We start from the raw sequence: 27,247 nt of genomic DNA, 5'->3' as shown, positions 1-27,247 counted from the left end.
AACTGAACTGGATCAAATGAAAATGTGAATGTGTTATCTTTAAGTGATGCACAATTTTCACATGGCTCATTGCATGTCATAAAACATTAAAACATACCTCAGATCTTAAGCATCTTTATGTTTTATCAACCAAACTCTAAAATCAATGTCAGGCTTGAGGCTGGAGGGCTCTAATTAGGTAACGAGACTCGTCTGCCCCGATGTGAAATCAACAAGGATTTAGCTTTCATTGCAGTTATTTGTGTAGAATGATCCACTTCAAGTGGGTGTTTGTTAAACTGTGGATTTGGCTGGAACGCTTCAGTGACTCCCCCTTAAAAATTCTTCAAGGTCAAATTTCAGCAAGCGTTCTGCCTATTTTGGAAGCAGAATGTGAATAAACTTGGAAAATGAAGCAGCCTCCTGTAGGGACACATCTATGGAGATGAAACAAAAAAAACAAACAGCTGAGCCGCAGTAAAGATTACCAGCTTTCTCTTTTATTGAAAAATATACCTGTTATTTCAAAGAAAGGAAAGGTGACGAAGGTGAATATATTAATATGCTGTAAAACCAGAATAAGGAAAGGGAGGAGAGAACAGTACATAGTCGCCATAGCTGTACAGCCACCGGATAGAACAGAAAAGAGAACATTCTACAGCTGAACTTTGAGCTAGTTGTTTTTTCGCAGTCCTTATCTTTTTTTGCACTCACCAAACCACAGCTGTCAGGGCATGGAAAACTTTTAAGCAGACCTGGGGCACAAAGTATTTGCAAATTCCTTTCTATGGTTTATTCTGGCCTACTTAGGAGTTCCCCACAGAGAAACATGGCAAATGCCAGAAAGTTAAGACAATTACAAGAAAAGTACTCGAAGGTCGTTTGGAATACTTTTCCATAATTCCTTGTTTAGTTAAATCCTCAAATATGACAACCTAGATGTTCACAGTTAGACTTTAATGCTTGCAAATACAATTTGGCCATATGTACTGTTTAGTGTTTGAGCCACTGACATTTTTCTAGTTCCCACACTAGAACCACATATGCAGTCAGGCTGTTGATAAGAAAGATTGTTTACTGTAATCACTGATGTCACGGATTATATTTACATTACTTGATTAACATGATGACAGACAGAAGTGTTGTTCTTTCTATTAAATTAACCACTTCTTTGCGTCCATTGTTTGGCTGTGCAAACCGTCCACAAACTATATGTTTGCAATAAATCAAAAGAAATAAGACATCTTAAAATTTGGCCCATTTCCGTCAAAATGTAAAAGACATCTGACTTATATCATACTGCATATCTATACAGAAACAAAAGATAAACCGAATCCAACATTTCGCTAACACTGAAGAATATGATTAAAACATACTTGGCAATTTCCTCCATATCGCTTTTCATTAAGAATTTCTTGTAACCTGCTCACGTAGACATGGTCCCAAAACGATACAATAATCTGAGGCAAAATGGCACGGCATCCTGAGTCTGTGTATATACCCCTGCATCGATGCCACAACAGAAGACGAAAGCTTCCATTTGTCAAACATGGCAATTAGTTTTCTAACACAAAATAAAAAAAAAGGTCAGACATTAATCACGGAGAGCAGAGACGAACGTACGCCTCCTTCTGCTAATGTATACTGAAAGAACTTGGAGGAGCCTACGGAGTGAGTCTATCATGTAAAACCAACTAAACACAAAAAAAGAGAAACAGCCCACCTGTCTGTTCTGACCCTGCTGTTCCTGGAATAGTTCCAGCTGGTTGGGGGCCAATAATGCAGCACACTTAATGAGTAGACTGGGAAAGGCCAGATGATTGGTTGATTTAATCATCTGTTCTGCTGTGTGGTTTGGGCTGTGTGGAAGAGGTGAATATTATCACTTGTGGGGCCAGTTTGAGAAGTATCTTCTACTCTCACTGCCCAGAGACCCCTGATGCCCATCAGTGAAGTAGCTGCACTCCAACGACACAATGTCTTTACAGCCTTAGAAACAAGACCAGACACATGTCTACAGAGAGACATCATGATTTACTTGGGTACTAACATTTTTCTACTGCGGCAACGCCCTCTCAAACATGTCTTACTCCTCTCTGCTGACCTGCTCCGACCAACCTCAGTAATTATGTGGAATGAGTTGTGACGGCACACGTACACAAAATTAGTCACAATCACCACCTCTGTCCTGCTGCTGTGTTTAAACCGTGCAGGACGTAGAACACATCCAAAATACCTCTTTCTGACAATTCACATTTTCTAATAATTGAAAAACATTCAATAACAGCAAGTGATTTCTAAAACCTAAATCATTATCCACTATAATACAGCCTTACAAGGATACTGATCGCAGGAGTGATATGACATAGACACTCTGCTGTCTGTTGCAATTAAGTGCCATGTAGCCAGCTATGCAAATAAACAAAAGCTCCCCTGTAGTACCATTAAGAAGTCTCTGAAAGCTATTAAACATAGGAAATATAAAAAACCCCAAACCAAACTTTTAAGACCTAACTGTGAATGGTAAGATTGATCCATCCCTTATGAACGTTAATGAATAAATATGAATAATCCTTTCAAATCCCAGACTGATTGTCTGGGATTTGGAAGGATGAAGACCTCGCCACAGGTTACTTTTCCAACAACCAACTTCCAGATGCTGTATGTACATATTGTAAAGTAAAAAGAGCAAAAAAATACATCTTAAAGTGAGAAAAGTAAAAACTACTTTATCTATGTAGTGTCTATTTTATACCATTGTTATTGGCAGATGAAACTCCATGATCAGCTCCCACACGCTGGGATTACAAAGCTGTCCGAGTTTCACTTCTACTTTGCTGCTTCCTTCCTCAGAGTCTGTAGTACACATACGTCACGTGTCATCCTCCTAACCTCACATATCACACTCTGGATGTGACTTTCATGTGATTTACAGCTGGTGTACATTTCTCTAACCTTATGGTCGCCTTTTTACTTTCAAACAAATGTGGTGCTCATGACCAGTAGCTTGCTGCTTTTTCCTTTTTGCTTTCCTTTCCTTCGCTAATGCAGCTTTTGAGAAGGACAGAGTTTGAACATCTGAGCAGCAGGTATTAATTGAAAATGGAGAGTTCCCAGTAATAATAATGAGATTTATGTAGCAAAAATCTGAAACCTAAAAACCACTCTGAACCAGTCTGTTGTGACTTCTCACACTCAGCTCACATCTCCTTGCTACATCACAGTGCATTAGGCTCAATTTGTTTTATATATGATGTTGGATAAACTGTATAGACACTAAATTGATCTACAAAAAGCTTAAAGCGGAGGGGGCCTCCCTCTAAATGCCTCCCCTGCCTTTCCCAGCTTTTGATAGCATCTCAATGCCTCATGTTCTCTATTGGTGTCTTTGATGAAGACTGTTGATGCCTAGACTCGAATCTCATCATCATCATCTTCATCCATGAATGTGAAATCTCTGTCCTCCCCACGTGGCGAACTGTACTTTGCACTGTCTGTGTCGCCGTCGTGGAAGTGGTACTGGGGTTTCTCCTCAGTGACCGAGCCAGAGCTGGACACGGAGCAGCTATCCAGGTTGTGGTGGTTGTTCCTCGCCGTTAGCTCTGGGGTGTAAGGATCCATCATGGCTTTCTGCTGGTACATGCTGCGAGGTGGCCTTGCAGGGGCCCGATCCTCTGCATCATCATCATCTATGTGAGGAATGTGGGAGGGTGATGCGTGGCCCTCACTTCCCTTGCCTTCCTCGTATCCAAGGTCATCGTCCTCACAGACTTTCTTTTCCATTACGCTCAAAATGTCGCTAAGCATGGAGGGCCCCAAGTCAACGTGGAACGACATCATAGACTCAGCATGCTTCATCCCTCCCCCTTTAGGCATGGATGGGGGCAAATCTGTCAGTTCTCCAAAATTACGCTCATCAAACTCTGCATCAAGTGTTGCCATTGCTGCTGCTCCATTTATTGGCTTGCTTTCCATCTCTGTAATTTTCTTCATGGGGCTGGAAGAGACGCTCTTTGGCAGCTGATTGCTCCTGTTAGTGTCCTCATTGTTCAGGTAAGGCAAGGATATGGCATTTTTCACAAAGTTGGATGAACCACCGGAAGGTGGCATCATATTGTCCCCACGGTTTACCGAGTGAGAGCGTTTGCTACTTCTGAAGGTGCGGGACAGCAGCCCTGGTTTGGAGCCGGGGGAGCCATGCTTTGTTTCTGGCTCCCTGGGAGGTTCTCCTGATCGGGTACTAAGAAATGAAGTGTCCCCAAAGGCGTCACCTCCTCGGCCCACATGCATCGTGTGGCGGAAGTCCCCCAATGGAGCACTGATCATCTCTGCGGTCAGGTCAATCCGGGACCGCCGCTTTGACTGGTTGGAGTTGTTCACCAACTGTTTGAGAATAGGCATGATGGCAGTCTTTTACTTACAATCCAGAGGGAGAAAGAAACTAGGATCTGTTAGGGTTCAGGAGAGTTCTTTGGCTAAGGTAGATGATGTCAGAGTAAGTATAGTTCCAGGTGTTTAATGTGTGCAGCCATCCTGGTTCTCCAGCTCAGGTTTCATCTGTTGGATCAGCCTACGAAGAAGAATAAAGAGCATTAGTGCCACATCAGTGCTTACATAAACCAAGGCCAGCTACATACCTTGGCAGGCAAAGTGGAAACATGGAAGCAGCATTAGACACCATATTAATCAAGAAAATGTAACGTACCACTTTAAAATTCTTCTGTAGAGCTCCAGTTCTCTGTACTCACTGTCACATAACACCCTCAGCCCTCATCTTCATCAAGTATGAAAACTTTTCTTGCAAGGCCTTCAAAATGAAGACTTACTTGAGTGGCTCTAAACTACCATCAGGGAGTTATGTAACAATAAAGAAAAGTTCACAGCACCTTCATGTTCTTTCAAATCAGCAATAGTCCAAGTTTACCATGGCTAAATAAATTCCATTCAAATGTGTCGACACAATTCTTCTGGTGCATTTTTGTGCTCTTTCTAAAAAACTAACAGGCTTCTTTTGTATTCAGTTTTTCAAGTGGCTCCAGTGCCGGCTATCACTGCTGTGCTTTAGTTCCCATTTAGGCCCCTGACTGTTACATAACCAGCAAGACACAGGATACTGGGAGCTGGAACAGTTCAAACTGACAGGAATAAAAGAATAAGGCAAAAACGAATGAAGTGGAGCAGCATTTCTTCAGCATGGGTCAACTTACTGCACAGCTCACAGCCCAAATCTGCTACTTTCTATTGTAAACCTCCCATCGCAGCGACATAGAAATGTTTCCACTGCTAGATCCTTGAGTTACTCTCAATATTGGCCTTTGTCTCTTTAGCCTTGAAGGAACATCTGAGCATGACCAACAGAGTCTCTGTCTCTTTCAGCCTCGGTTTCAGTTTTTCCTGTGAACACACATGAATAGACAACCTCCCTGTACATTTGCTTGGTGATTGAAAGAGACGGCTTTCTGTTCATCCTGTTGATTATCTTTGACAAGGGAATGCCTGTGAAGATCATAATTCATCTTTTGTCCTTTTCATAATAATAGAGTCTTAATGATCTTCGGGGGGCAGACTGACAACCACAGGCTCCCCCAAGACATAAAATGGGATGTTTGTTAGCATGTTCATTTTTCTTATCTCTGCTTAATGTAGCTGTGTGCAGCTCAACCTCTGAGTATGACTGGATCACAACTAAGTCAAGCTTTGAAACATGATCTCTGACCGAAACTGAATGTGCCAGCCACAGTCCACTAGCTGTGTTAATGACATTAACAAGGGTTTTGATTGTTTTATCCAGACATCAATCTTATCATTCTCTGTGTTTTCAAACTGGAGCTGCAGCCTACGCTCGAAGCATGTAGGTTTACCCCCCACTGTGAATGAATGGAGGCTTCACTCAATAATATTACAAAGCAACGTCACCCATGAAAACATTTGCATCTCTGACAAGAACCCATTCAATTGGAAAGGCAACAGTAGCACTAGAGGGAACAGAGGGGGGTTTGATAAATGGAAAAAGCTAGAGCAGTTTTTTTTGTTCGCTCCTCTTTGAAAAGACAGATCATCCCCAAACTGAACTCTATCCAGTGCCAAGATTTTATCTTCTACATTCAACAACTTCATTCAAGATTTCTGAAGTAGTTCTGCTGGTGCTGAACAGGGACGTGTACTGTCCCCACAACACAAAGTACATTATAAGGAGGCGTAACAAAGACTAAACACCTCAACAACAGCACTCGAAAAGCACTATTGTAAAGGTTGTGGGTTCAAGTTCACACCCTTAATGAGAAAACTCATGGTCTGTTAAGAAAGCTATTTAAAACAGCAACTAGATGCCCGATTATAATTATAGCTTAGAGCAAACAAATACCAATGAAGTCCTCATGAGTCGACGCAGAGCTATCACTAGCTAACCTGTATTAATTCTCATGTTTTGAAGTAGCCAAATGTTTTCTGATGCAATTCTAAATCACATCTATACATACGAGGACTCGGAGTGACATGTTTTAGATAATTAGGTTACTGAATGTGTGAATGACCACTCCAGGGAACGTATCAACTAATATGTTCATCTCCAATGTCCAGAGTTTTATGTTTCTCTATGGTAAAATCGGAGCAGAGTGCCGGCTGTAAACCAACCAGAGACGAAGAGAAAGATTTTATCCTCTGCACTGAGAGATCAGTTCCTTCACATGGATTAACTCTTCCTGGTGGCCACATGCAGAGCAATAAGACAATTGCCACAGTGCTATGTAGCTGAAGGGGAATGCTTTTGATGTGCCAACTCACTAGAAGATATTCAACCCCAGCATAAAAGATGTCAGTGGGTGCTCAAATATCAAAAGGTGTGAACTTCACACCTTAGCTCCTTCTAGGAAATGGCCCCATTTTTGTCTTTGGGGGTCTCTTGCTGTTAGGGCGGCCCACAACGAATCATCAAGACTCCATTATTATGGGCACGACAAAAGATGAAGTATGACCTGCAGGCATTTCTGTCACATTCACTTCTTGACTTTCAGTACTTTAAAAAAAGATCAATCAAGACGAGTAGCAGTGTCATGTGTACTCAGCTGTTTCAAATTCACATTCCCCAGATCATTTCAAAAGTCTTAAAGCATTTTAATGTCCTGTATGTATCTCTGGTTGACACATTTAGGAAACATGTCTTGTTTTTAGAAAATCTATCAGTGCCTCCATTTACATTTACATTTAGTCATTTGGTAGATGCTTTTATCCAAAGCGACTTACAAGTGAGATACAAGGTGAGTAAAATATCTAAGCTGCTTTCACCAAATGCATCGATATTAACTTTAGCAACTGTTCTTTATTTCTTCTAAGTACAATGCCTGGTCATATTCTACATAATATAAAATGCAAAACTAATGATAATTGTGGAAAGAAATGGATTTTGTTATCTTGCAAGGAAAATTGCCTCAAACTTTTAGGCTATTCATCATAAGTACATTTGATTTATGCATTTCTTTACTTCCACATTTCGTGAATATTAGCAGTTTTACTCAAGTATAAAGGCATTGTTGAAATGTCAGGCAGACTTTATTCCTGGGTACATGAGTTGGTATATTTTTTTGTTTGTGAGCTCATTATTAAAATCTTTTGACTTTTATCTTCTTTATCTTACTGTTGTTGTTACCACTGCTTGTATTTACTTCGTCTTCTTGTTGCCAGGCTATTCTGCTACTTTGCCTTAATGTACTTTGTGTTTTCTTTTTATTTATTTGTAGGGGCTGGTGAGGTTAAATGCTTTAAGCAGTTTGATTTTATGAATGTTGAAAAGATAATATAGGCCTTTCTCATGAGTAAATTAAAGTTTAAAACGTTCTTTAACATCCATGTCTAGACAGATAGAAAAACACAGTCATGGCTCTGTTTTCATACATTGTGCTGACGTCAACATGGTGATCGGGGATTCCAGTGTGGCCTGCTGTGTGGCCTGTAGCACACACAGTCTTTTCTCTTACTTGTGTGGACATTCATTGACATAATGCATTCCCTAACCCCTAACCCTAACTATTACAACTAAATGCCTATCTCCCAAACATAGTCTTAGCCCTAAAAATGTGCTTGAGAAAAGACTGGGACCGGTTAAAATGTCCTCATAAGACCAAAATGTCTTCACAAGAATAAAGACGTGCGCACACACTTCAGCTGGAGGCACGAATTCCATTTAAGCACTCCTTTACAGGCTCACATGGCTAAACAGACAACACACCACCATTACACAGCTACCAATATAGACAAACATGCAACTTCACATGTCTGTGTTAGCGCACTAGAAGTGACCAACTGGGTAGTAGTACATATTATCTTGTTTGTTTTAGGTGAGATTCATGGCTCAGTCATCGTGCCACCCAGGGACAAAGCCTTTATGTAACTGAGCACTCAAGTGTCACATGACTCAAGCTCAAACTGAGGCAAGTGGTGACAGGGCCATGAATGATTAAGTGCATCTCATGTTGCCTGCAGACTGGTGTTTGCAGAATGACATCATAACAACCAACATGGTCATCAGTTTGGCCTCACTCTTGTAATCCCAGTGCCACACAGTCCTCAGCTACACCATGCTACTTTCTCTCTCTTTCCATGCAATGAATAGAGACAAGAGCCTCTGGAGCCTCATCCAACCACAGCCTGGCTACTATCAAGTGAAACCAAAAGGCATACTCCATACCGAGTGCTTCTATTTTTGACTGCATTTAAATTTTAAAAAAGAAACAGAGAAAGTTCATCATTTATTCACGAGGCGGAAGCCACCATGGAGCTATTACAAGGAGTAGAAAAGGTTAATTACACAACAATTATCGAAGCATACATGGTCAAAATGTCGTATTAAGTCAGTATCACTTGCACATGTTTACCAACCCTGCAGGGCCGGCTACTCTGAGATTTACTTAGCTGTATGACGTCTAATGTGCACTTTGAAATCACCATATCCAACTCCAGAATCGTCTCTTGGGTAAGCAAAAGTAAGAAAATGATTTAAATATTATACATAAAACTTATCTAGCAGAGCTTTAAGTCCTGTTCAAGGTAAAGACACAATGTTCTACACAGAGACTCTGTTGTCTGAACAATAAAAAAAAAACAAAAAACTCTGCTTTGTTTAACCTTGAACTAGTGTGAATATCCTCCATTGTTCAGTCCTACGGCAGCAACATTTATATGCAAATGAATATGCGACTTAGCCAACGCCATCTATGACACTGCTAATCAATTAATCAATGGGGCTGCATAAGAATGGGAAGTTCCAAACTCTGACAAAGAAGGTCGGCAAACTTCATTTACCCCTGCTATGTGAGGCCCACAAACCTAAAGCCCAAACATCTGATTCCCACGGGGGGAGAGGAGGTTGGTAGTGTCCCAGCAAAGCACAGGAATAACAACATAATATGTCCTTCAGTAGGATCATTTCATTATATCTTAGAGACATAAATGTATTAAATATGTAGTGTTTATCACTATGAATCCCATGGTCAAAGTAAAAAAAAAAAACAACATGACAAATAAATATGAATTTTATTATGAAATATGCTAAAAATGTGCTAGAAGTGAAGGAATTAGGAGAGTGCATCAAATATGTATGAATCTGATTCTCCCTCACATCATGTAGCTGCAGCCTTGGTGTGAGCTCATTAGCAAAGACTCCATCTTAGTGTGTCTCCATGTGCCTCAAACTTCCCTCTAGTTCATGTACTTTACTGTCTTTAACTCACCACATAGATAATAGATGGAGACGCATGCTGTTTAAATAGCAGCGTAAACAGTTTTACTTGTTACACAGGTCAAGTGCTTCAAAAAGAGGTCTACAATGAGTAACTGATACAGTAACATAAGACAGTTGAGCTGTTACAAACACACAACTATAGTAGACTACAGTATACTGTTCTTTGTTCTTTCACACAACCTACTGCGTTTTTCTGCTGAAGAAACCTGTTCTTCCTGTTCGACTTCTGAGGCTAACCTTGGATGACAAATGGCAGAAATATCTTGAACAGAAACACACAAACAGCTGTGAAGGTTAAGAAAGTGACTCCAGCACGTACCTATTTCACAGAGGTGTATCTCTAACTCCCTGCAAAGTGTGATAGCACAGTCCACAGATCCGACAAGTTAACACACCCTTAGTGCTCAGTTTGGAATTTCTGAGAGAAAACAGCAAGCATGAACAGCGCAGGTTGGACTATGGTGTGCAGGTCCTCCTGTACTGACCTGCACTAGCTGGAGACAACAGCCCGAAGACAAACATATCATTAAAATGATTGGCTATATTTAAAATGATACACCCAATACACGTCCAGGAGGTGCTGGGATGGCCTATTGTGCCTTCATCACCACCATAACCACTTGTTTACCACTGATTGTGTTGAGCATGATCTGCCACTGCAGCAATTAAAGAAGTATGGACATTAGGGGATGTAAAAACACTTTAATAGTTAGAAAATGCTTCTCTAAAGAAGATTATAATTTCTTCAAATAAAAATCACCAAATGCAAATAAAAACTATATGATTACAATAAAATCTCTTCTGGGTCTTTTAAAAGCTTTAATTAGCACAGTGTTCCATGTCAACAGGCTCAGTTTGTCCTCAATAATGTGGAAAAAAGCTTAATGGAGTTGCCACCATTATGTAACATTTTGCCATCGAAATGTGTCATGCAAGCAGAAGTCATTCTGGAAAAGTCCATCAAGGCTGTTGTTGTCTATATAAACTAAAATATGAGCAACTTTTCAAATATTCATATGGAGCAATGGTTGTCCAAATTACAGATAAAGACAGTGACAGATAGACAAACATATAGACAAATTAAATATGTGAGAGGGTGGACTTTAACAAAGGTCAGAGGTGAGGTATGAGGATCACTCTGAGATGTGCACAAGATGAGCCTCCAGGGCCCCAATGTTGCACAGGCAGAAACAAAACCACAGGAGGATTAAGGGCAGCGTGTTCAATGTAAGCAAATAAAGCCAGCATGCCTGGGCTGGCCCTCTGCGCTGTGCGGTGAGAGCTCAGGACACCACACCTCCGTCCACTGAAAAACTCACAAGCAAATCAACCTCCCACTGCCCCGGCAGCCAGCCTTACCCTGTCTGACTTCAAAATCTGCAGAAACAACTTTCTTTTCCGTTTAGTGTGTGGCACAAGCTCCTGCTATGACCTCGGCACGTCCTGTAACACAATCACCACGTCGATTTCCAGGTCCTATTATCCAGAAGCAGAGGGCATGCTTCCAAATGATTCTGTTCTGTTTCCAGTCAATCTGGCTTTTTATAAATCTGTTGCTCCTGAATGGTTGGACAAAGCACATGGACAGATACTTGATGGCAAAGAGAAAGCTTGGCTAAATTAAATAGATAATCAACATGTTTCTTGATTATGAAATAAGCCATCGACCAAAACGAGTCTCCTGAGAGTTATTTTTGAGTTGAAAATGCTCTGAATATCCTAAGTAGAAATGTGAAGGGGTACAAACTTTCCCATGTGGAGTAACATTACCAGAGGGACTTTTGCAAAAGGAGAGGCACAGATGGAGGCACTGAAAGGGAACACACCCTCAAAGGGGCGGCAGAGGGTGTCAGCACATTGGATTCACTCAGTCAGGCCAGCACAGTGACAGACGTTCTTTCACCGTGTCCTGCATGAAATGCACCCAAACTCTCATTACGCCTACAGTGGAGGGATTAGAATTTGCTGTGTGCGTACGTGCACGTGCGAGTACACGTCTAATTAATCACTAAAATCCACCCCATCACTCGCTGACAAATAGACAGCATTCACGCCTGGTACCACAGAGCAGGATCTGAGCCAAGTGCTTGAATTAAACGTCCAATGGCTGCTGGACAATGAAACAAAGCAGAATTTCTAGTGAGGACTGCATGAAAAACACAGAGGGGGAATTCAAAATGCTCCGTTACAGCAGGGATGCCAACGTCACAGTTGGCTTACACTAGAGTTAATAAGTTCAAATGGTTTATGACCATATTGGCTGGCATTTTTTCTAAAGTAAGGGGGTCAGTGAGAAGCAGTAATAAGTAGTTCAGAGTAAGATATTAGGTAAACACAATGCGCCAAATCACCAAAATGATGAGCTAATGCAGGGGTAACAAAGTCTCTGCAAACAGGACACACACACACACACTCTCTGGTGAAATCAGTTGGAGTCCTCTCAGTGTGACTGGAAGATAAGTGACTGTTTTCGGCACTGAGTCAACTTTTCAACGGCTCCTGGCCTTTTTTTATCAGCAGCCTCCCCACTGAAGTAAAAACACACAAAACAGCTATAAAAGCCTCGGCACCGAGGCCTGACTGACAAGATGAGTTAATAAAACCCCTATGGTGTTAACCTTAATGACACCAGAGGCAGACAACAAAACACTCGCTGACAAAAGAGAACACACAGGCCCACAAACATGGCCACTTCAACCTGATAATAGCATTTCACAACAGTTGACAAGCTGAAAAATCCCAGAACAGCACAGAGATAAAGACGGGAGCATGTACACAGACCCTGAGCTCGTAAATCGCATTGTTAACGTAATTGAGGCCCGTGCTTGATTTACCTCCATCCACAGTGATTCGGTTGGTGCAGTTTGTGAGTACGATATGCTTGATGTGTTCTTTCTAAAGTGACTCAGAAATGTCCAGCTAAGCACACAAGGATTGATTATGTCTAATGGGCTGCACGTGACCATCGTAGCTAAGTCATTTAAAGAATGACGAGCTTACTTTTTACCTGACAAACGTGACTGTAAATTACATCTATTCATATGTTGGGCTGTTGTTTGACATGTCACCTTGGATGACTGAACCACAGTATATGACCGTGGACATGGCTGTTGTGGTTTTTGGCCCATTCATAGCTCTCTCCCGCTTTTTCTAGCAACACTGCAGCTAAATGAGCAACATTGCACAACCAAAAGTCATGCGACCATCCACATGATCACATGTCTTTATTATGGGTGTAGGTGATAAGCAAACTGCACACAAACACAATATGTTGTCACGTTCGCACACATACAGATTTAATTAAATCACAGCCGTTTGTGGTTTTTATAATCACACAGGCTGATACTGCAATAATCATACAGCACAAGCTGAAGCCACAGAAAATAAAACACCAAAGGCAGATTACATCAGACAACATAAAACCCACATCTTAACAAAATCATAATATACGTGGCTTTTCTGAAACCTGCAGATCTGTTGGCCACATGACAAGAGTGTTGAATCCTGAGAGCTTTCGGGAAACACCACCTGATTATGTCAAGGAAGTCTTTTGAAGTGTACTCAGTGTCATCTTACCACAGTAAAGCTGTCTTTGAGTTGGCTTTCGCATTTGGCATGCTACTTTGATTTGGTAGTCAGGCAACGGCTGTGATTTCCAGGGAACTCACGTCTGCGAGCGTTAAGTTTTCATTAGGGAAGCATATGCACGGTGGCTGTTTACACATATATGAACATGAGTGTGTGTGAGTGTGTGTGTGTGGGAGGGGGGGGCACAATAAGTTTAAAGTCCATCAACAGCTCCCAGTCCAAGTGCCACAAATGGTTTCAAGGGTCATCAGGGAGAACTGGCCTCAGTATTTTTAAGTTGCAAACATGCAGTTCAAACACAAACATCCGCACAAAGACACACACCCTGTTGGAGATTTCTTTTTAACTGAGGAACAAGCAATGTTGCACATATCACAACACAGTGTTCAAAGAACAAAACAAAACAAAACAAAAAAACACAAAGTGCAAAGGAAGATGCAAGGCAAGCCCTTGTGGCACACCCATGTGGGTGACAACAACATCTAGTATGCGACTCACATTCATTAAACACAAAGGGACAATGGCCTGAGATGCTTATCTATCAAGGTACTGTATGGATTGCAGACCTGGAAATGTCCTTGAAAAGATCATGGCAGGAAGGTATTATTCATGAGGAAGCCGACTGCTCTCACAGGATCATCAGACCACTATGATAAAAGATCACAATAGTTCACATGACTGTTCCCATCTCCTGAACTAGTTTCCCGGCATGAATTCATCATCTGCTGGGCACAGAAGTAACTGCGTTTACGCCAACAGTCCTCCTTTGTCTTTTCATTACGCCTGAGAGAGAAGCCACCTGTTTCTATGTCCATACAGAGCCACGAAACAATGAGAGCTCACTGGACTGTAAACGGGTCAAAGCCCACACCACAATGGTCAGCTACCCACGGTCAGCCATGTTTGTTTTCAACATACTGTATGACCTAGTCAAGTCAACATATAGTGCACAGCCAAACTTCTGCTCATATAAGCAACATTGTGCAAGCGACTAAGGATTGAGGAGGGAACGTAAACCATTAACCAAGTAGGACTGCATAAATCAGTATTCCATAAAAGCCTGCATGGGCTCCAGAGATGACAGAGCCTATGTACAACAAAGAAAATCAGGACCACTAACAAGGGGATTATGACTTCCATTTTTCCCGAGCTGGACTTAGGTAAACACAGAAAAAAGTCCCCTGGCACCCACGTCACCTCTGTGTTCTTCACAAATGACGTCTTTTTAAATCCCTGACACTGGTTTTAGTAAATCACCAGCTCCTCTAGCAACAGTCCAAAGTCACAACAAAGCTGTGAGACAAGCTCCAAAGTATGTTTGCATGATTGCAAACTAAAATAAGAGGATTCCAGAGAATGTGACTAGTTTAGGTGTGCCACCTGATGATAGGTGTCGCTCTGCTGTGCTCTTAGAAAAAAGCTGAAACCACAGAGTCGTTTCTGAAAGTTGTGCAAGTGAAACAAGGCACCGAGCTGGCCACGTTCAGCTTCACTGGAGCTGCTCGAGACACCGTAATTATCCAAACTGGTTTTACAGCTTCAAACAATGCAATTCAGGACATAAACAATGACAGGTGCTGCAGGAGTGATGATGATGTTGTATGAAATAAATATTGGCTTGCAAGACATTTTAAAACATATGTTGAGTGAGTGAGCTGCTGCGTCAAATTGTTGTCGGGGTTGTCACGAAGGGACGACTTCAGCTTGGATTGTTACTTCACCTCAAGCTAAATAATTCCTGTTAAACTGGTTATTTTCCTCCACAACACTCATGCTGCACCGACAGTAACCAAAACAGACACGGATCTGATTGTCAGGTGCACACGGGGCGCTGCAAACAACAAACAGAGAAAGTGGCTGAATGTTCTGGAACCAACCGTCACATTCAGTGAAATGTCAGCACAGGTACAGGGTCTGTGCCGACGTCAGCTGAGTTTGAGTAACGGTGCACTGAACCCTGAACGTTTATGGATTGTCCAGCAAGTCTGGCCGAAGATTCCCTCACAGTCCCGACCTCCTGAACCACCCCACACTCAATACAAACTTTCCAAAGAAGTGGTCCGAGTAATCTTCTCCTCTAACTTTTAAAGTATAAACAATTATTTGCTCTTCTCTTTGTGGATACAGGATAAATCTACTGTTAACTATCACTGTGGCTGACTTTGTCTCACACCACAGACATTTACAACTAAGGGCGAAAGACTGACCTTATTCAATGGACCACAAGCCACTAAGACTGGGAACCACAGACCTACACTGTGGTCTTTTTACTGGACGTTTCTGCTTTACAGATGCCGATTGATCGCTTCTGGTCCATTTGTTTCTCCCGTTTGAAGTAAAATAGAAATGGGAAATGCCGGAGGACAATGACACGCTATTGGATTTTGTTTCAATATGAAGTGTGTCTAACGAACTCAAACATCCTCAGCATGATTTCGCTTCGAAGTTCAAAGAGCACACTGCTTTCTTTGCAGGCAGGGGGAATCCTGTAATTGTCTGAGACAAACTCTTCTGGGTGAAATCAACATAAACCCCCCTTCCGCCTTCCGCTTCAAACATACGCAACAAATTACACATCCTTCGCTTTAGAAGTGATTAATACTTTGGGAAGCGTCCAGAGCTCTTGAATACATTAGTGAAACACTTCCAAAAAAACTTCATATGAATTATATTTTCCTGTATGTTCCAGCTGCCATTTGAATCTAATATTATCACAAAAAACCTTTGTTCGGCACAAAATGTCATTTTTTCCTGTCAGAACATCATAACATTTTATAAGAATTGACATCTCACTCAGTGTTGTCTTGGCATTTCCTGAGGCCTTAGGAAGCAACAAGAACACTCAATCCACAGCGAGTGATAACATCTTATTAATTTCTTCTCTCTTATAAACATAAGCAAAACGTTAAACTTACACATGACACGGAGTCCAGACTACGAGTCCAGAAATTAGTTGCCCTCCACTTTAACTAATTGCACGTGAAACTGCCTGTTAGTGTTTTTTTGTGAGTGCAAATGAGTCTGAGCTTTCCCCAACCCCCACTCCTACACACCCTCTTTCCAGTATAAAACTGTAATGACCTCAGCGCAGTGGGAGTCGGGCAGGTAGCCAGCTTCCTCAATACGCAGCAGCAGTATCCTCGGGGGCAAACTGAAATAGCCTCCATTGCAAAAAAAGGCACAGTCATGGATGACACACACACACACACATACTCTGCAGTGCACACAATGCATCTTGATTCCTTTAGTTACACACACGGTGTTAAGATGATGATTCATCAAGCAAAATGACAAATACTGACCAACTTTAAGGTTGTTGTTAGGGAGTGGTTGCATGTTTGTGTGTGTAAGATGAGGTCAAAGGGCAACAGTAGTAAAGAGACTACAGCCAAGCCAATGGGTCGACACGTCTTCCTACTTCTATCCAGATATACAGCTTAGCTTTCATTACCGATGATGACAGAGGAATAATGAAACCAAAACGCTATAAAACGGACCTGCAGACTTTATGGTCAGCGCCGTTAAAGTGAAGTACACACTCTACAGCTTTCAATTAGAGCCTGATGGATGACGCCGGGCAGGTATACAGCCTCAGTGGCAATTCAAGAGGAAATCGCCCAGTTCATCAGGCATGATGACCACGAGAGGCCTGAACAAGTAGCAGTAGTAGTTTGTCCACTTCTTAGTGAATTCCTACAGATCCGACTGCGTTTCGTGTTCCCACTGTAGAGCATTAATGTTACATAACTCACAGAGAGTCCATCTGTCTGCTCAGATTAAACCATATCTTGTCCTGTAGCTGAAAATAGTTATTTGGGACACTTATTTCAGACTCTGCAACCTAGTTCCCAGCACTGGGTCTCTGAAAACTGAATAAGCACCAGAGGTCTATGGAGCCTTGGGGACTCATAATGGGGATCACATTAATAACTTTTCATCTGCTTATTGAGGTTTTAGCCTCAACTTTAAACAGATAATTATGCAACTTACAAATAAATTACACAAAACAGGATTTATTGCACAAACGTGCGCTCTGTGCCAAAATCTAATGGGGTCAGTGCTCTAACATTTACAGCTTTAAAAAGAAGTTGGAGGAGCTGTGCAGAAGTTCATGGAGGATTCAGACTGGAAAGTTTCTCTAGTGTCTCAGACTTAAAGATAAAACAAAGATTTACTAGAACACATGAAGTGAAAAGCACATTTGGATCCTTCTGTTGTCCTCTTTATATTCTGCCAGCCTCTGATTTAACTTTCAAATGAGATGCAGATTTCAACCTGCGTCTGTTCCCTGACTCGGACTCTGCGGCCCAGTTATTAGAAGAGGTCACTTTATTTGGACTAAAGAAATAAAAGTGAACTTTACAGCTCAGTAATCAAAGAGAGAAACTTACCTTGATGGTCAGTCCGAGTTGGGTCAAAGTTTACAGGTAATAATCCAAACAAACACACAAACAAACAAACAGCGTGTTTCTTCTTCCAACAGAGGATCAGGACGCAGCGGCTCCGCGCTCCGTTCACTGTGCAGCTGTGTGGCGCACAAAGCGGCCGCGTCCCCTCCTCCTCCCTGCTCCTCCCTCTGCTCCTCCCCTCCTCCCTCTGCTCCTCCCCTCCTCCCTCTGCTCCTCCCCTCCTCCCTCTGCTCCTCCTCCCTGCTCCTCTCACATGTCGGAGGGCCTCGCCCACCCCCTGCCTCTTAAAGGGGCCGTGTCCCGTTTCTCCACAGCAGAACTCTCCCCCCCCCCAGCTCATGTCAGTGGCAAAAATCTTAGGTTAAAGAAAGTTAATTTAGCAGGAATAAATATATCTTATCTGCTAATCAAGCAAAGTCAAGCAAGTAAAACCACAAGGGCCCAGATGCAGAACTCAATCATAGGAGCCCCACAGGTGAGGTGCATGAACTCGGCTTCATCCTGTCAGTTGGCAAACTTTTTATTTTTATTTTTTGTTTTGGCAGAAAATACTCAGGTTTCTCTACTAAATGATTAAACCACAGTGTTAAAATGTTTTTGTTAGGTAAAAAAATGTTGATGATTGTGTTTTACTTCTAAAAGTAATGTGCTGTGTTGTAAAAGATAAACACGTTACAGTGTCTGCTACCTTAATGTAGGCCTTAAATACATCAGTCCTTCTGTTCATTTGTTGATTTGAAATATTAATTTCAAAAATTACAAATTTAATTTAGATGAACCATATATATATTAAGTGTAAATTGTTATTATTCTTATTTGTGTACAAAAAGTTTGCAGTGCATTTTCTAGCCAACATCAGCATTTTAATCTCAACAGAAGACGGATCTTTAGACAAACACGGTTAGAGTTATGCAACAAAGTCGAGTGATTAGATTCAGGGTTACGTGATAAAACCTAGAAATATTGCAAAAAGATAAATTCTGGGAACATGTGTCAACTTCCAGCAGATGTTTAAAGTTGACCAGCTTTTCTTGTCTTTGTCTTTGTCTTGTCTGCAGCCATGTGCCCAAAGGTTATGAACAGGTAAAACAGGCCTTTAGGAGATCCACTGAAAAGATGCTTTCTATATAAATTATGGGGGTCATAAATTGTGTTTGACATTTATCAGAAGACGCTTCAACCCTCTCAGTTAGTCTCATATAATTATTATCTTAAAAAGCTGCAAAATCTTTTGAGTGGAGAGAGGGGATAAATATATTTCTCTAAAAGTTTAACTTTTTCTTTAACCTGTGCAGATAACTCTAATCACATTTCTGCCATGTTATGAGTTGAATTTAGAAGCAGAAGCTTATCAGCACTCGTTGGACTTACGTTACAGCAGCACTTTCTATAGGGAATTGAGAACTGTGTTTCAGTTGAAGTGTTATTGCTTGATTATATTTACTGAAATAGCTTCTAGACCTGTACCCGTGAATATGTCTGTGTTTATCCTTAGATAAAAGTAAATTTTATATTTAATACTATGGGTGATAAGTTATAAGGTAATATCAAACAAACAAACGTAGGATGAAAACGTCACTGTGTGTCATACATGCATCAGCAAACACACTTTAATGTATTAAACTCTAAAAACACTTTCTACTTAAGGCACGTTTATTTAAAATACTCTGAAATGTGCAGTGTGATGTTAAGCGGCAGAGTCCATACAATTCAACAGAAGCTGATGTTCTTCCCAGTGGATTCTGGTTTATAGCATTAGGAATAATGTACTGTAAAGTGCATTAGGTTCATACACACAGACAGATTTATATAATTACTAACTGATAATGTCCATGAAGGTAGTTAGGGTACATGTGGTGGCCTTTACTCCAATTATTCCTGACAGTTTCTACATTACACTAAAAGTGGCCTTTAATTTCACACACAAAGCAACTTAACAACCTTTGATGTGGAACACATTCAGGTCATGTAGATACGAGCTTGCGCCCGTGTGGTTACAGTCATCCGGTCCTCATGTCTTTTACATTATTACACAATGGACCAATTAGTAGTACAGAGTGTTACAGCCAGCTCTGTTTGGGTCCTTCAAAGCTGCAGTGAGGCTGTGTAAGACTGCAGAACTTTGTATTTCAGTTTGTATTTGATGGTGCGTTACCCTGAAGCGGGCCTCTTATTCAGTTATTACTTCCTTGTGTGGCTTTGTGTTATATATTATATAACGTACAAAAAAAATGGGAAAGGCTACAGCATGGACTTGGGACACGAGAGACTCTAATGGAAACCTGTCAACTGGACAAACCAGCACAGCGATGAAAATAACTGCGACCAAATATGACTTCATCCAATTTCAGCAATTTATGTCACAATTTTAAGCTGCTTCAGATCCCGAAGTAGATCTCGCTTCAACCACACCACAAACTGTGGAAACCAGTGCTCATCCGAACAGCAAGAGGAGTGAGACTGAGGTTGGTCGGGGCAAAAGGGACTTGGTGCAAGCTTTTTTTTTTTGCTCTTTCCCATATTGCACATTAAGTTAGAAACCAATTTCAGCATCCACCAAACAGAACATTAGAAAACCATTCATGAATGGCACTCAGGGAACAACCCTCTTTCTCAAATTAGTATCCTTTCTCAAACTGCCAGTATATCCTCTCCAAATCCCTAAACCACCCTCAGTGAAGCGCACAAATGAGGCAATTAAATCCAAGGTTTTGAACTCCTTTGAACTACACCTTCTGTCCGAATCCTTTAATAATTCAACTGTGGATTCTCAAAGCTCATCAGGGTTATTTAGCACCTTGGTCCTTTTTAGCCAGGACCACCAGCTCACTCTTTTCTCTGTCATTCATTTCCTGAGGGACCGTGAAAGAGAGAGAGAGAGGGAAATGAACATTTCAGCAAGTGAAATACCTCCTGTCTGTGATTCTTCTGTCAGGGAGAAATTTCCCATGTTTTCAAAAAAAGGGATTAGCGCTCTGGATGCACTCGTTCCAATTCCCTGTTCCATCCTATCCCATCTAATCTCCTCTCTTCTCATGCCGATGTGTTTAGTAGGTTAGCCCTGGATCAAGTAGACTGTGATCCAATTAGCATCTAACACCATCTGACACAGTACAAGCGCGTCTGTCATGGAACTACGTCTCTGGTAGTTCAGCTTCTTTATAAAATTCCCAACACGTTACGCATGCCCTAAATTTATAGGTACCACTTAATGTACAGTCTGATGGGTTTAAAGGGTTAAATGAGGTGGTTTAGCCAATTGAGGAACAAATGATAACCCAAGAATTGTGGTTTTCTGGGAGCACAGAAGAAGATGAAGAAGTCTAGAGGGAACATTTGTAACCAGATAACAGGATTTCACAGCATCTGCACTGATCCAATTCACTTCTGCCCTGAGTAACACTAGGGTTAGGTGGAATTTCATCAGCTAATTAGCCACTGACAGATCCTACCTACAGTACCGTATGTGTTTTCAAACAACTTTTACACACAGAGCATATTTCACACAGTCACCGTTTTGGGTGCGGAGACACGAATGAGAGCTGCAGTTGGACGGGGAAATGTCAGAGGAACACAGGCAGTTGCAAAGAAATCTGAACCAGGAATTTTAGATTTTAAATCTGAAGGCTTATCAGACACCAAACTACAGTTCTCCTCTACTAGTTCATACTCTAAATGTATCAGCACTGAATTCACTTTATTTACTACCAATGGGGTAAGCGGAGTGAACACACTGCTACTCGGAAAACTTTCCAAACACTGAAAATCCACATTCACAATGCAATTTCTCCGCTCCAGTATTCTGGTTGCTAAGGAATTATGCAACAGACTGTACTATTTATACTGGATTTACACTTGATGTGAGAGGTTGAGAGCTCATAAGTTTTCCCTTAGTTCATGGTGAGGTTTCACTCTTTCGCCACTGCAACACTACACAGATGTCTTGTACTAGACAGATGGACAGTTTTAAGCGATTCGTGTTATCTAGAACTTCTAGAGCTGAGGTTAAATTACAGTATGTCATGCAGCTGCTGTGTTTATGTCATTTTATTAACTGTGAGTGGTAGAGATTTGGTCTGTACTATTTCTGCTCACTGCTGACGACGGCAGTGTACAGTAGCCACAGGCAGGATTTACTGTACTTATTATAGTATTTTACTTTTTGTAAAAATGAATAAAAGGGATTGTATTGTTGGTTTGAATAAAACATTCGACCAGGCTACAGTAGTCATATGATTTGAATTTCCCCATCAGCAACTGTCATCCATCCATCAGTTATGTAGTGCTCACACTTTTCTTTAACCCTGCATACACACTCTTCCCTCATCCCCTCCATTTGCGACAGAGTACCAGAACCACTAACATTGAAAAATAATTTATTTGAGAAATGTACTGTGATCATATATTCATTCAGATTCTGCATGATAAGTTTTTCTTGCGTACAATGAAATCACCCCACAGAAAAAAAGTAGATGACATTTTTTTTTTCCTTTTTTTTTGAACTATGGAAACTAGGAACACACCACTGATTCTTCACTATAGCATTGTGAGTGCGCCTGGCGGGTGGCTGGATGGCGCCGGCCCTCTGTGGCACAACTCCAGGCAGGTTTACAGTTGCTGCAACACAGTCTCTTTATAACCAGACAGACAGTGAATGATCTGTAAAGCTTACACTCGCACACACAAGCACACACACACACACACACCATATGCACTCACACACGCACATTAGTATTTGAGACAGTACAGTCACACCTGAATAGTACACAGTGGTTGATTACACAAAAGGGAAAGAGGTGAGGCAATCCAATGACATCATCTCTTGGCGCAGACTCAGTGCTGCCCCATGATAGTGATCAGTGTCAGAGAGGAGTAGCAGGGGAGGAAACAGGAAAAAAATCCTTTGTTTCTTATCAAAATCACACATTAACATCTGAGCAGGACCAGAAGCAGTGCCCACACGTGACGGTCCCCGACGACTTTCGACAGTTTTAACGCTCAAAGCGTGTGTAGTATGTAGAATGATGTGTGTATATGTGAGCGAGCAAAAGATGGGGAGGGTGGGGGAGGAATGCGGGACGTGTACGCAAATGTATTCACAGCCCACATGTGTCGAGATTAAAAGAAGGCTCTCAAAGCACGAGTCCAGCCATTATGATGCCACAGTCAAGGGCACCGAACAGCAGTTCAGTCACAAGCGGTGCCAGATATTATAAATAAGTGTCTCTCTGTCAAGGCATCTTTGATCCACTGTAACACACTCACAAAAAGACTTAAACATTTCCACTTTAACAGATATAAACTCCTTTTATATATCTGTAGAATTCTTCAGGCACAGCACAGTTACTGACATTTGACCCGCCGTAGCCAAATGTTGTTTGACTTTTCTATGTATTTGTGTGCTATAGGCCAGATAGCCGTTTCCATGGAAATGCTTGATTGTTTCTCCTATGTCCACCTAAAACTCTTCTGGCATAATAATTTGTTTGATTTGGCATGAATGTCACATCCACGTCTGTCTTTAATTGCTTCATTTTTTTGTTTCTGTTTGTTTTTACATCCAGCTCATTCAGCCCCGCACCAAAAAAAAAAAAAACACTTGTCCTTTTATTTCCACCATATGGCTCCATCATATTGTTATATCAGTCTCCATCAATGTAAAGTCTGCACTGACTCGATTTTGTATTCTAGGTACATCTATTATATACTGTATATATGTGTGTGTGTTTGTGTGTGAGTGTGTTTTCAAAGATTCTTGTGACTTTGTACAGAATCAAAGACTGTTTTCCAAAAAAAAAAAGTAACAAGAAATAGAGAAAAGAAATGATAAGAAAACATCATGCAAAAAGCTCAAAAAGCAAAATAAAAGTGAATCGATGTTGCAGAGAGTACTTTATCAACTGGTGAGAGAAACAGAACTCTACACTGGCACACTTCCACGCATTAAAAAAAAAAAAGCGTCTGTTCAAAAGGTTCATGTTCTTGCTCCGTATGTATCCAGGCTCACTAAAGAAAAAAACATGTAAGAAAAAAGAACAGGAGAGAAAGGCATAGATGACTTGATTGCATTGACTGCACATTATGCAATGCTATGTTCTTCTTCAACACAAGCTGGGTAGGTATTTCCAGAAAAAATTTGGGATATCCTTTTCAGCGTTTTTCACACAAAGGAAGAGAAGCCAGCAATTGGGGCCCGAGAGCCTGGAGCTAGGCTGCTGGGGGGCCTGTAGAGGGTGCTGTGCTGGCTAGAGGGGTTAGAGCTCTGCTGAGAAGGGGTGGGAGTCCGGCTACCTTTGGGTCTAAACAGGCTGCCTTGGCCCTGGGGTTGCCCCTGGGCCTGCTGAGGCTGGGGGCTGGGTGAACTGAGTTGGGGTGGCAGTGGAGGTAAAGGAGGCAGTGGCGGTGGGGCACAGTGATCCGGATCCCCTGACTCAGACTCGGTGTAGCTGTAGGCCTGTGCCCGGGAAATGCCCTTCTGCTGGCGGCGCCAGGAGTTGTAATAAGTGGGGTCACTTATGTAGTGGTTGACGAAGGAGTGGGTCTTCTGACGATTGGGGTCCACTTCGTACTCGCTGTCGCTCCCCTGTGCGAGACAGCAGAAGAAGAAACATTGATTTATGGAGTTGGCATGGGAGGATTCTACAGTACTGCCATGTGGAGCAGTAGATTCTAAGTATATAAATGTCAATGACCATGACGTTCTAGTGTTATTCTAACTAAAGTCATCAATTCACAATCATCCTTGTCTGAACAACACAGACATGCAAACACACTTACATTTACGACACAGCACAAGTACACAGGGACACCAACAATGGTCAAAAATGATCAAAGCATGGTTACGGAAAGATGACATGTTACGGAAGCGTGCACAGGAAACAGATCATCAACACAAGATGGCAAATCTCAATTAATTTCACCAATTTAATCACTCACTCGCTGGATCAAACTATATGTTCAGGATATAAGATCTTGTATCCACACCTCGCCAGGAAGATGGGCTTTGGTGTCATATAGTACAGTGCACCACTTAAAAACCCATGATGGGAATCAGAGGGAGAGGATTGGATGGGGCTAGCAGTAGGAACCAGTCACCTATCAGGCTACAAACATTCAAAGCAAGCAGCCACAGGAACCTCACCAAATTCAGTGGAAGTGTATGTAGGCCACCTGTCCCATATGAAAACACCAGCGCCTCCTAAGGGTGAACAAAACAATGTTTTACAGTACATCACCATAACAGAAGGATTAAAATGACCCAGTCATGTAGATGACGATGGTAACATCACAAATGCAGCATGTATAGATTCTTCTGTGCCATTATGTGTGAATGATGAGAATGAAAGCTAATGACAGATGAAAAACATAGCTGAAAGTGCAAAGAAAACATATTGTGAAGAGGAAGGACATGTTGTCTTTATTTTGAGCGTTTTAATTCCACTGTAGTCGTCTGTAAAGACAGTCAACACACAGTCAGTCACTCACAGTCAACTAACTATGCCATGAAAGCAAGCTGCCGTTTGGCCAGGTAGGCTGCAACTAATCACCTGGCCACAACATATTAGGTAGTGTACATTACATGTGTAACAAAATGAAAACTCTTTCACTTCATATCTCTCTCAGAAACACGGCTGCTGGCTCACAGTCAAGCGATACAATCCACGGCACAGATCTCCTGCTGGATATTGCATAGCACATATGTGATACATGTGGCGGTATGCTCACATTTCCACGAGCCTCCGCATGGTTCATGTCTCCTATACCCAAACCCCTACATACAAGCTTTTCATGTTTACATGTCAGTAGAGTTTATAAATGTCCAAATAGAAAATGCATGGATTAAATTCTTAAAGAAACAGTCCTGCTTTTTGATCCTCTTTGACTCTAAACAAAGGAAAGTGATCGGCTTTCTCCAGTACTCTTTCTTGTCCTCAAATTAATCAAAAGCAGACATTGTGCGCTGCAGTGTTTATCCCTCCACATTCTGACATCGATCAAAATGATTACACTCTCTTTTATATTTATCCTCTGAATAAGGACAGGAAGAGTGCAAGCTGCATCAATGGTTGTGTGTGTTTGTGCCCCCTTGTAATATTGTTACCCAGTTGTGAACACTTAAGGCCAATCAGTGCTGAAACGCATTCCTGTAATGCCAGCGTGTTTAGCAACACAATAGGTTCCAGCCATCGACCAACAAGACATACTGAGCAACTTCAAGTGGTATTACCTCACACTAAAGGAATTAACACAGCACTGAGATGAAACACCACTCTAGCTGTGTGTGTGTGGGGTTGTGGGAGTGCTGACACAGTGGGTTGTGTCCTACTCCCGCCCATCCAAGCTTGGAGCATGCACCACAGTTGATCTGACTCTTGAAATGTTGTACGTACATGTAAACACCACTCCACTCTGTTCATTTGCTTTTGGTTTCATCACCAGCCTTTAACAGAAATAACTCAAGGATCCAAATGAGGGACCTACAGTAGAGATGCTTGAAAAATTTGCCTCTGGGGCTACACGGCCCACGAAGCAGATCCTTGCTTCTACTTATTACAAGCTAATTACCAGAGCTGAATGCTGTGAAAGAAACGCACTTTAGGCAAGAAATGCAGCATTGCACCTCAGCCTCAGGGGAATCACCATCTTGTTTATGCAGGGATATGTGTGAGACAGCTACAGACCAGCCTGCTGGTGTCAATTATTAAGCCTTTTTTTCATCATTATTATGTTAAATTAGGCAGAGAAAGAAATTAAGAAATCAATCCAATTAACAGAGGGAAAACCTCCTGACAGTAGTTTATTTTATCATCAGCATAACAAAGTTGTTCTGTGTTCCTGCTTATGATTGTTAACAACGTAGAGCAGGAGACAGAAAAAGGAGAAAAATGTGCATCAGTGGACATTTGGAGATAAACTGGTCTTTATCAGCAAATGAGGTACGTGTGTATCTCGAAAAACTTTGACCTTTGACCTCAGTATATGCTGTCATCTGGAGTTTAAATGACTCCTGATGTTATCTGCATTCATAGAATTCAACAATTCACTTGCGCTTTGTAAAATGCTTCTGCTCTAAATCATTTTTGATTTTCCTTCTCTATGCTTTAGTTGTGTGGGACTGAAACAACAATCTCATAGATATGTCCCCTCCCCCACCCCAAAATACCCCCAAACAACAGAGTGGGTCAGGCCTTTGTCCTCTAGTTATGGATTATTGCAAAGAGGAGGGGGAGAAAGATGAGGGGGCAGGGGGTTGTGTCATTGATGACGTGAAAACAGCAGGGGTCCAGAGAGACAATAACAGTATATGCTGAGCTGAAGGGGGTTTACAAAGTCTAGGGACGTTCACTGTACATAACATACATGTTTGTGTCTTTCTAACAGATTAGGGGGCAGGGGAAAACAGAGGGTGATGTGTTTTTGGCAGCATGCATGAAAGCCAAGCTGTGTTTTGTCATCATCATCATCATCATCAGTCCCTTCTTGCTGCCACTAGTGTCTGTTGCTTCATCAGAACCATTATAGTCAAAGAGATTAA

The 27,247-nt window shown here is 41.6% G+C and overlaps 2 protein-coding genes across 4 annotated transcripts in view; both read right to left on the bottom strand.

The window, feature by feature from the left end:
* Positions 1 to 457: 457 nt before the first annotated feature.
* On the bottom strand, positions 458 to 17,846 carry cdc42ep4b (CDC42 effector protein (Rho GTPase binding) 4b). 2 transcript variants are annotated; one of them, XM_026351431.1, is made up of 2 exons: positions 17,695 to 17,846; positions 458 to 4,549 (listed from the first exon to the last, which is right to left on the bottom strand). In XM_026351431.1, the coding sequence occupies exon 2, from the start codon at positions 4,378 to 4,380 to the stop codon at positions 3,388 to 3,390; it is 993 nt and encodes a 330-aa protein (XP_026207216.1). In that variant the 5' UTR covers positions 4,381 to 4,549; positions 17,695 to 17,846; the 3' UTR covers positions 458 to 3,387. The 2 variants fall into 2 exon arrangements, with proteins under 2 accessions (XP_026207216.1, XP_026207217.1); XM_026351432.1 differs by lacking the exon at positions 17,695 to 17,846 and adding an exon at positions 10,035 to 10,189.
* Positions 17,847 to 22,137: 4,291 nt separating this feature from the next.
* sdk2b (sidekick cell adhesion molecule 2b) overlaps positions 22,138 to 27,247 on the bottom strand; it is a 218,862-nt gene continuing 213,752 nt past the window's right edge. Inside the window, exons 45-46 of one of the 2 annotated variants that reach the window (XM_026352273.1) lie at positions 24,854 to 24,910; positions 22,138 to 24,295 (exon numbers count right to left, since the gene is read on the bottom strand). In XM_026352273.1, coding sequence (XP_026208058.1) covers positions 23,873 to 24,295; positions 24,854 to 24,910 — 480 coding nt within the window. In that variant the 3' untranslated portion in view covers positions 22,138 to 23,872. The remainder of the gene's footprint in view (positions 24,296 to 24,853; positions 24,911 to 27,247) is intronic. The other variant, XM_026352274.1, reaches the window with a different exon arrangement.

This window comes from Anabas testudineus, chromosome 19 (assembly GCF_900324465.2).
Source record: "Anabas testudineus chromosome 19, fAnaTes1.2, whole genome shotgun sequence".
Taxonomy (NCBI): Eukaryota; Metazoa; Chordata; class Actinopteri; order Anabantiformes; family Anabantidae; genus Anabas; species Anabas testudineus.
The sequence above is the reverse complement of the archived record's forward strand: the minus strand, read 5'-3'. Positions and strand labels throughout refer to the sequence as shown.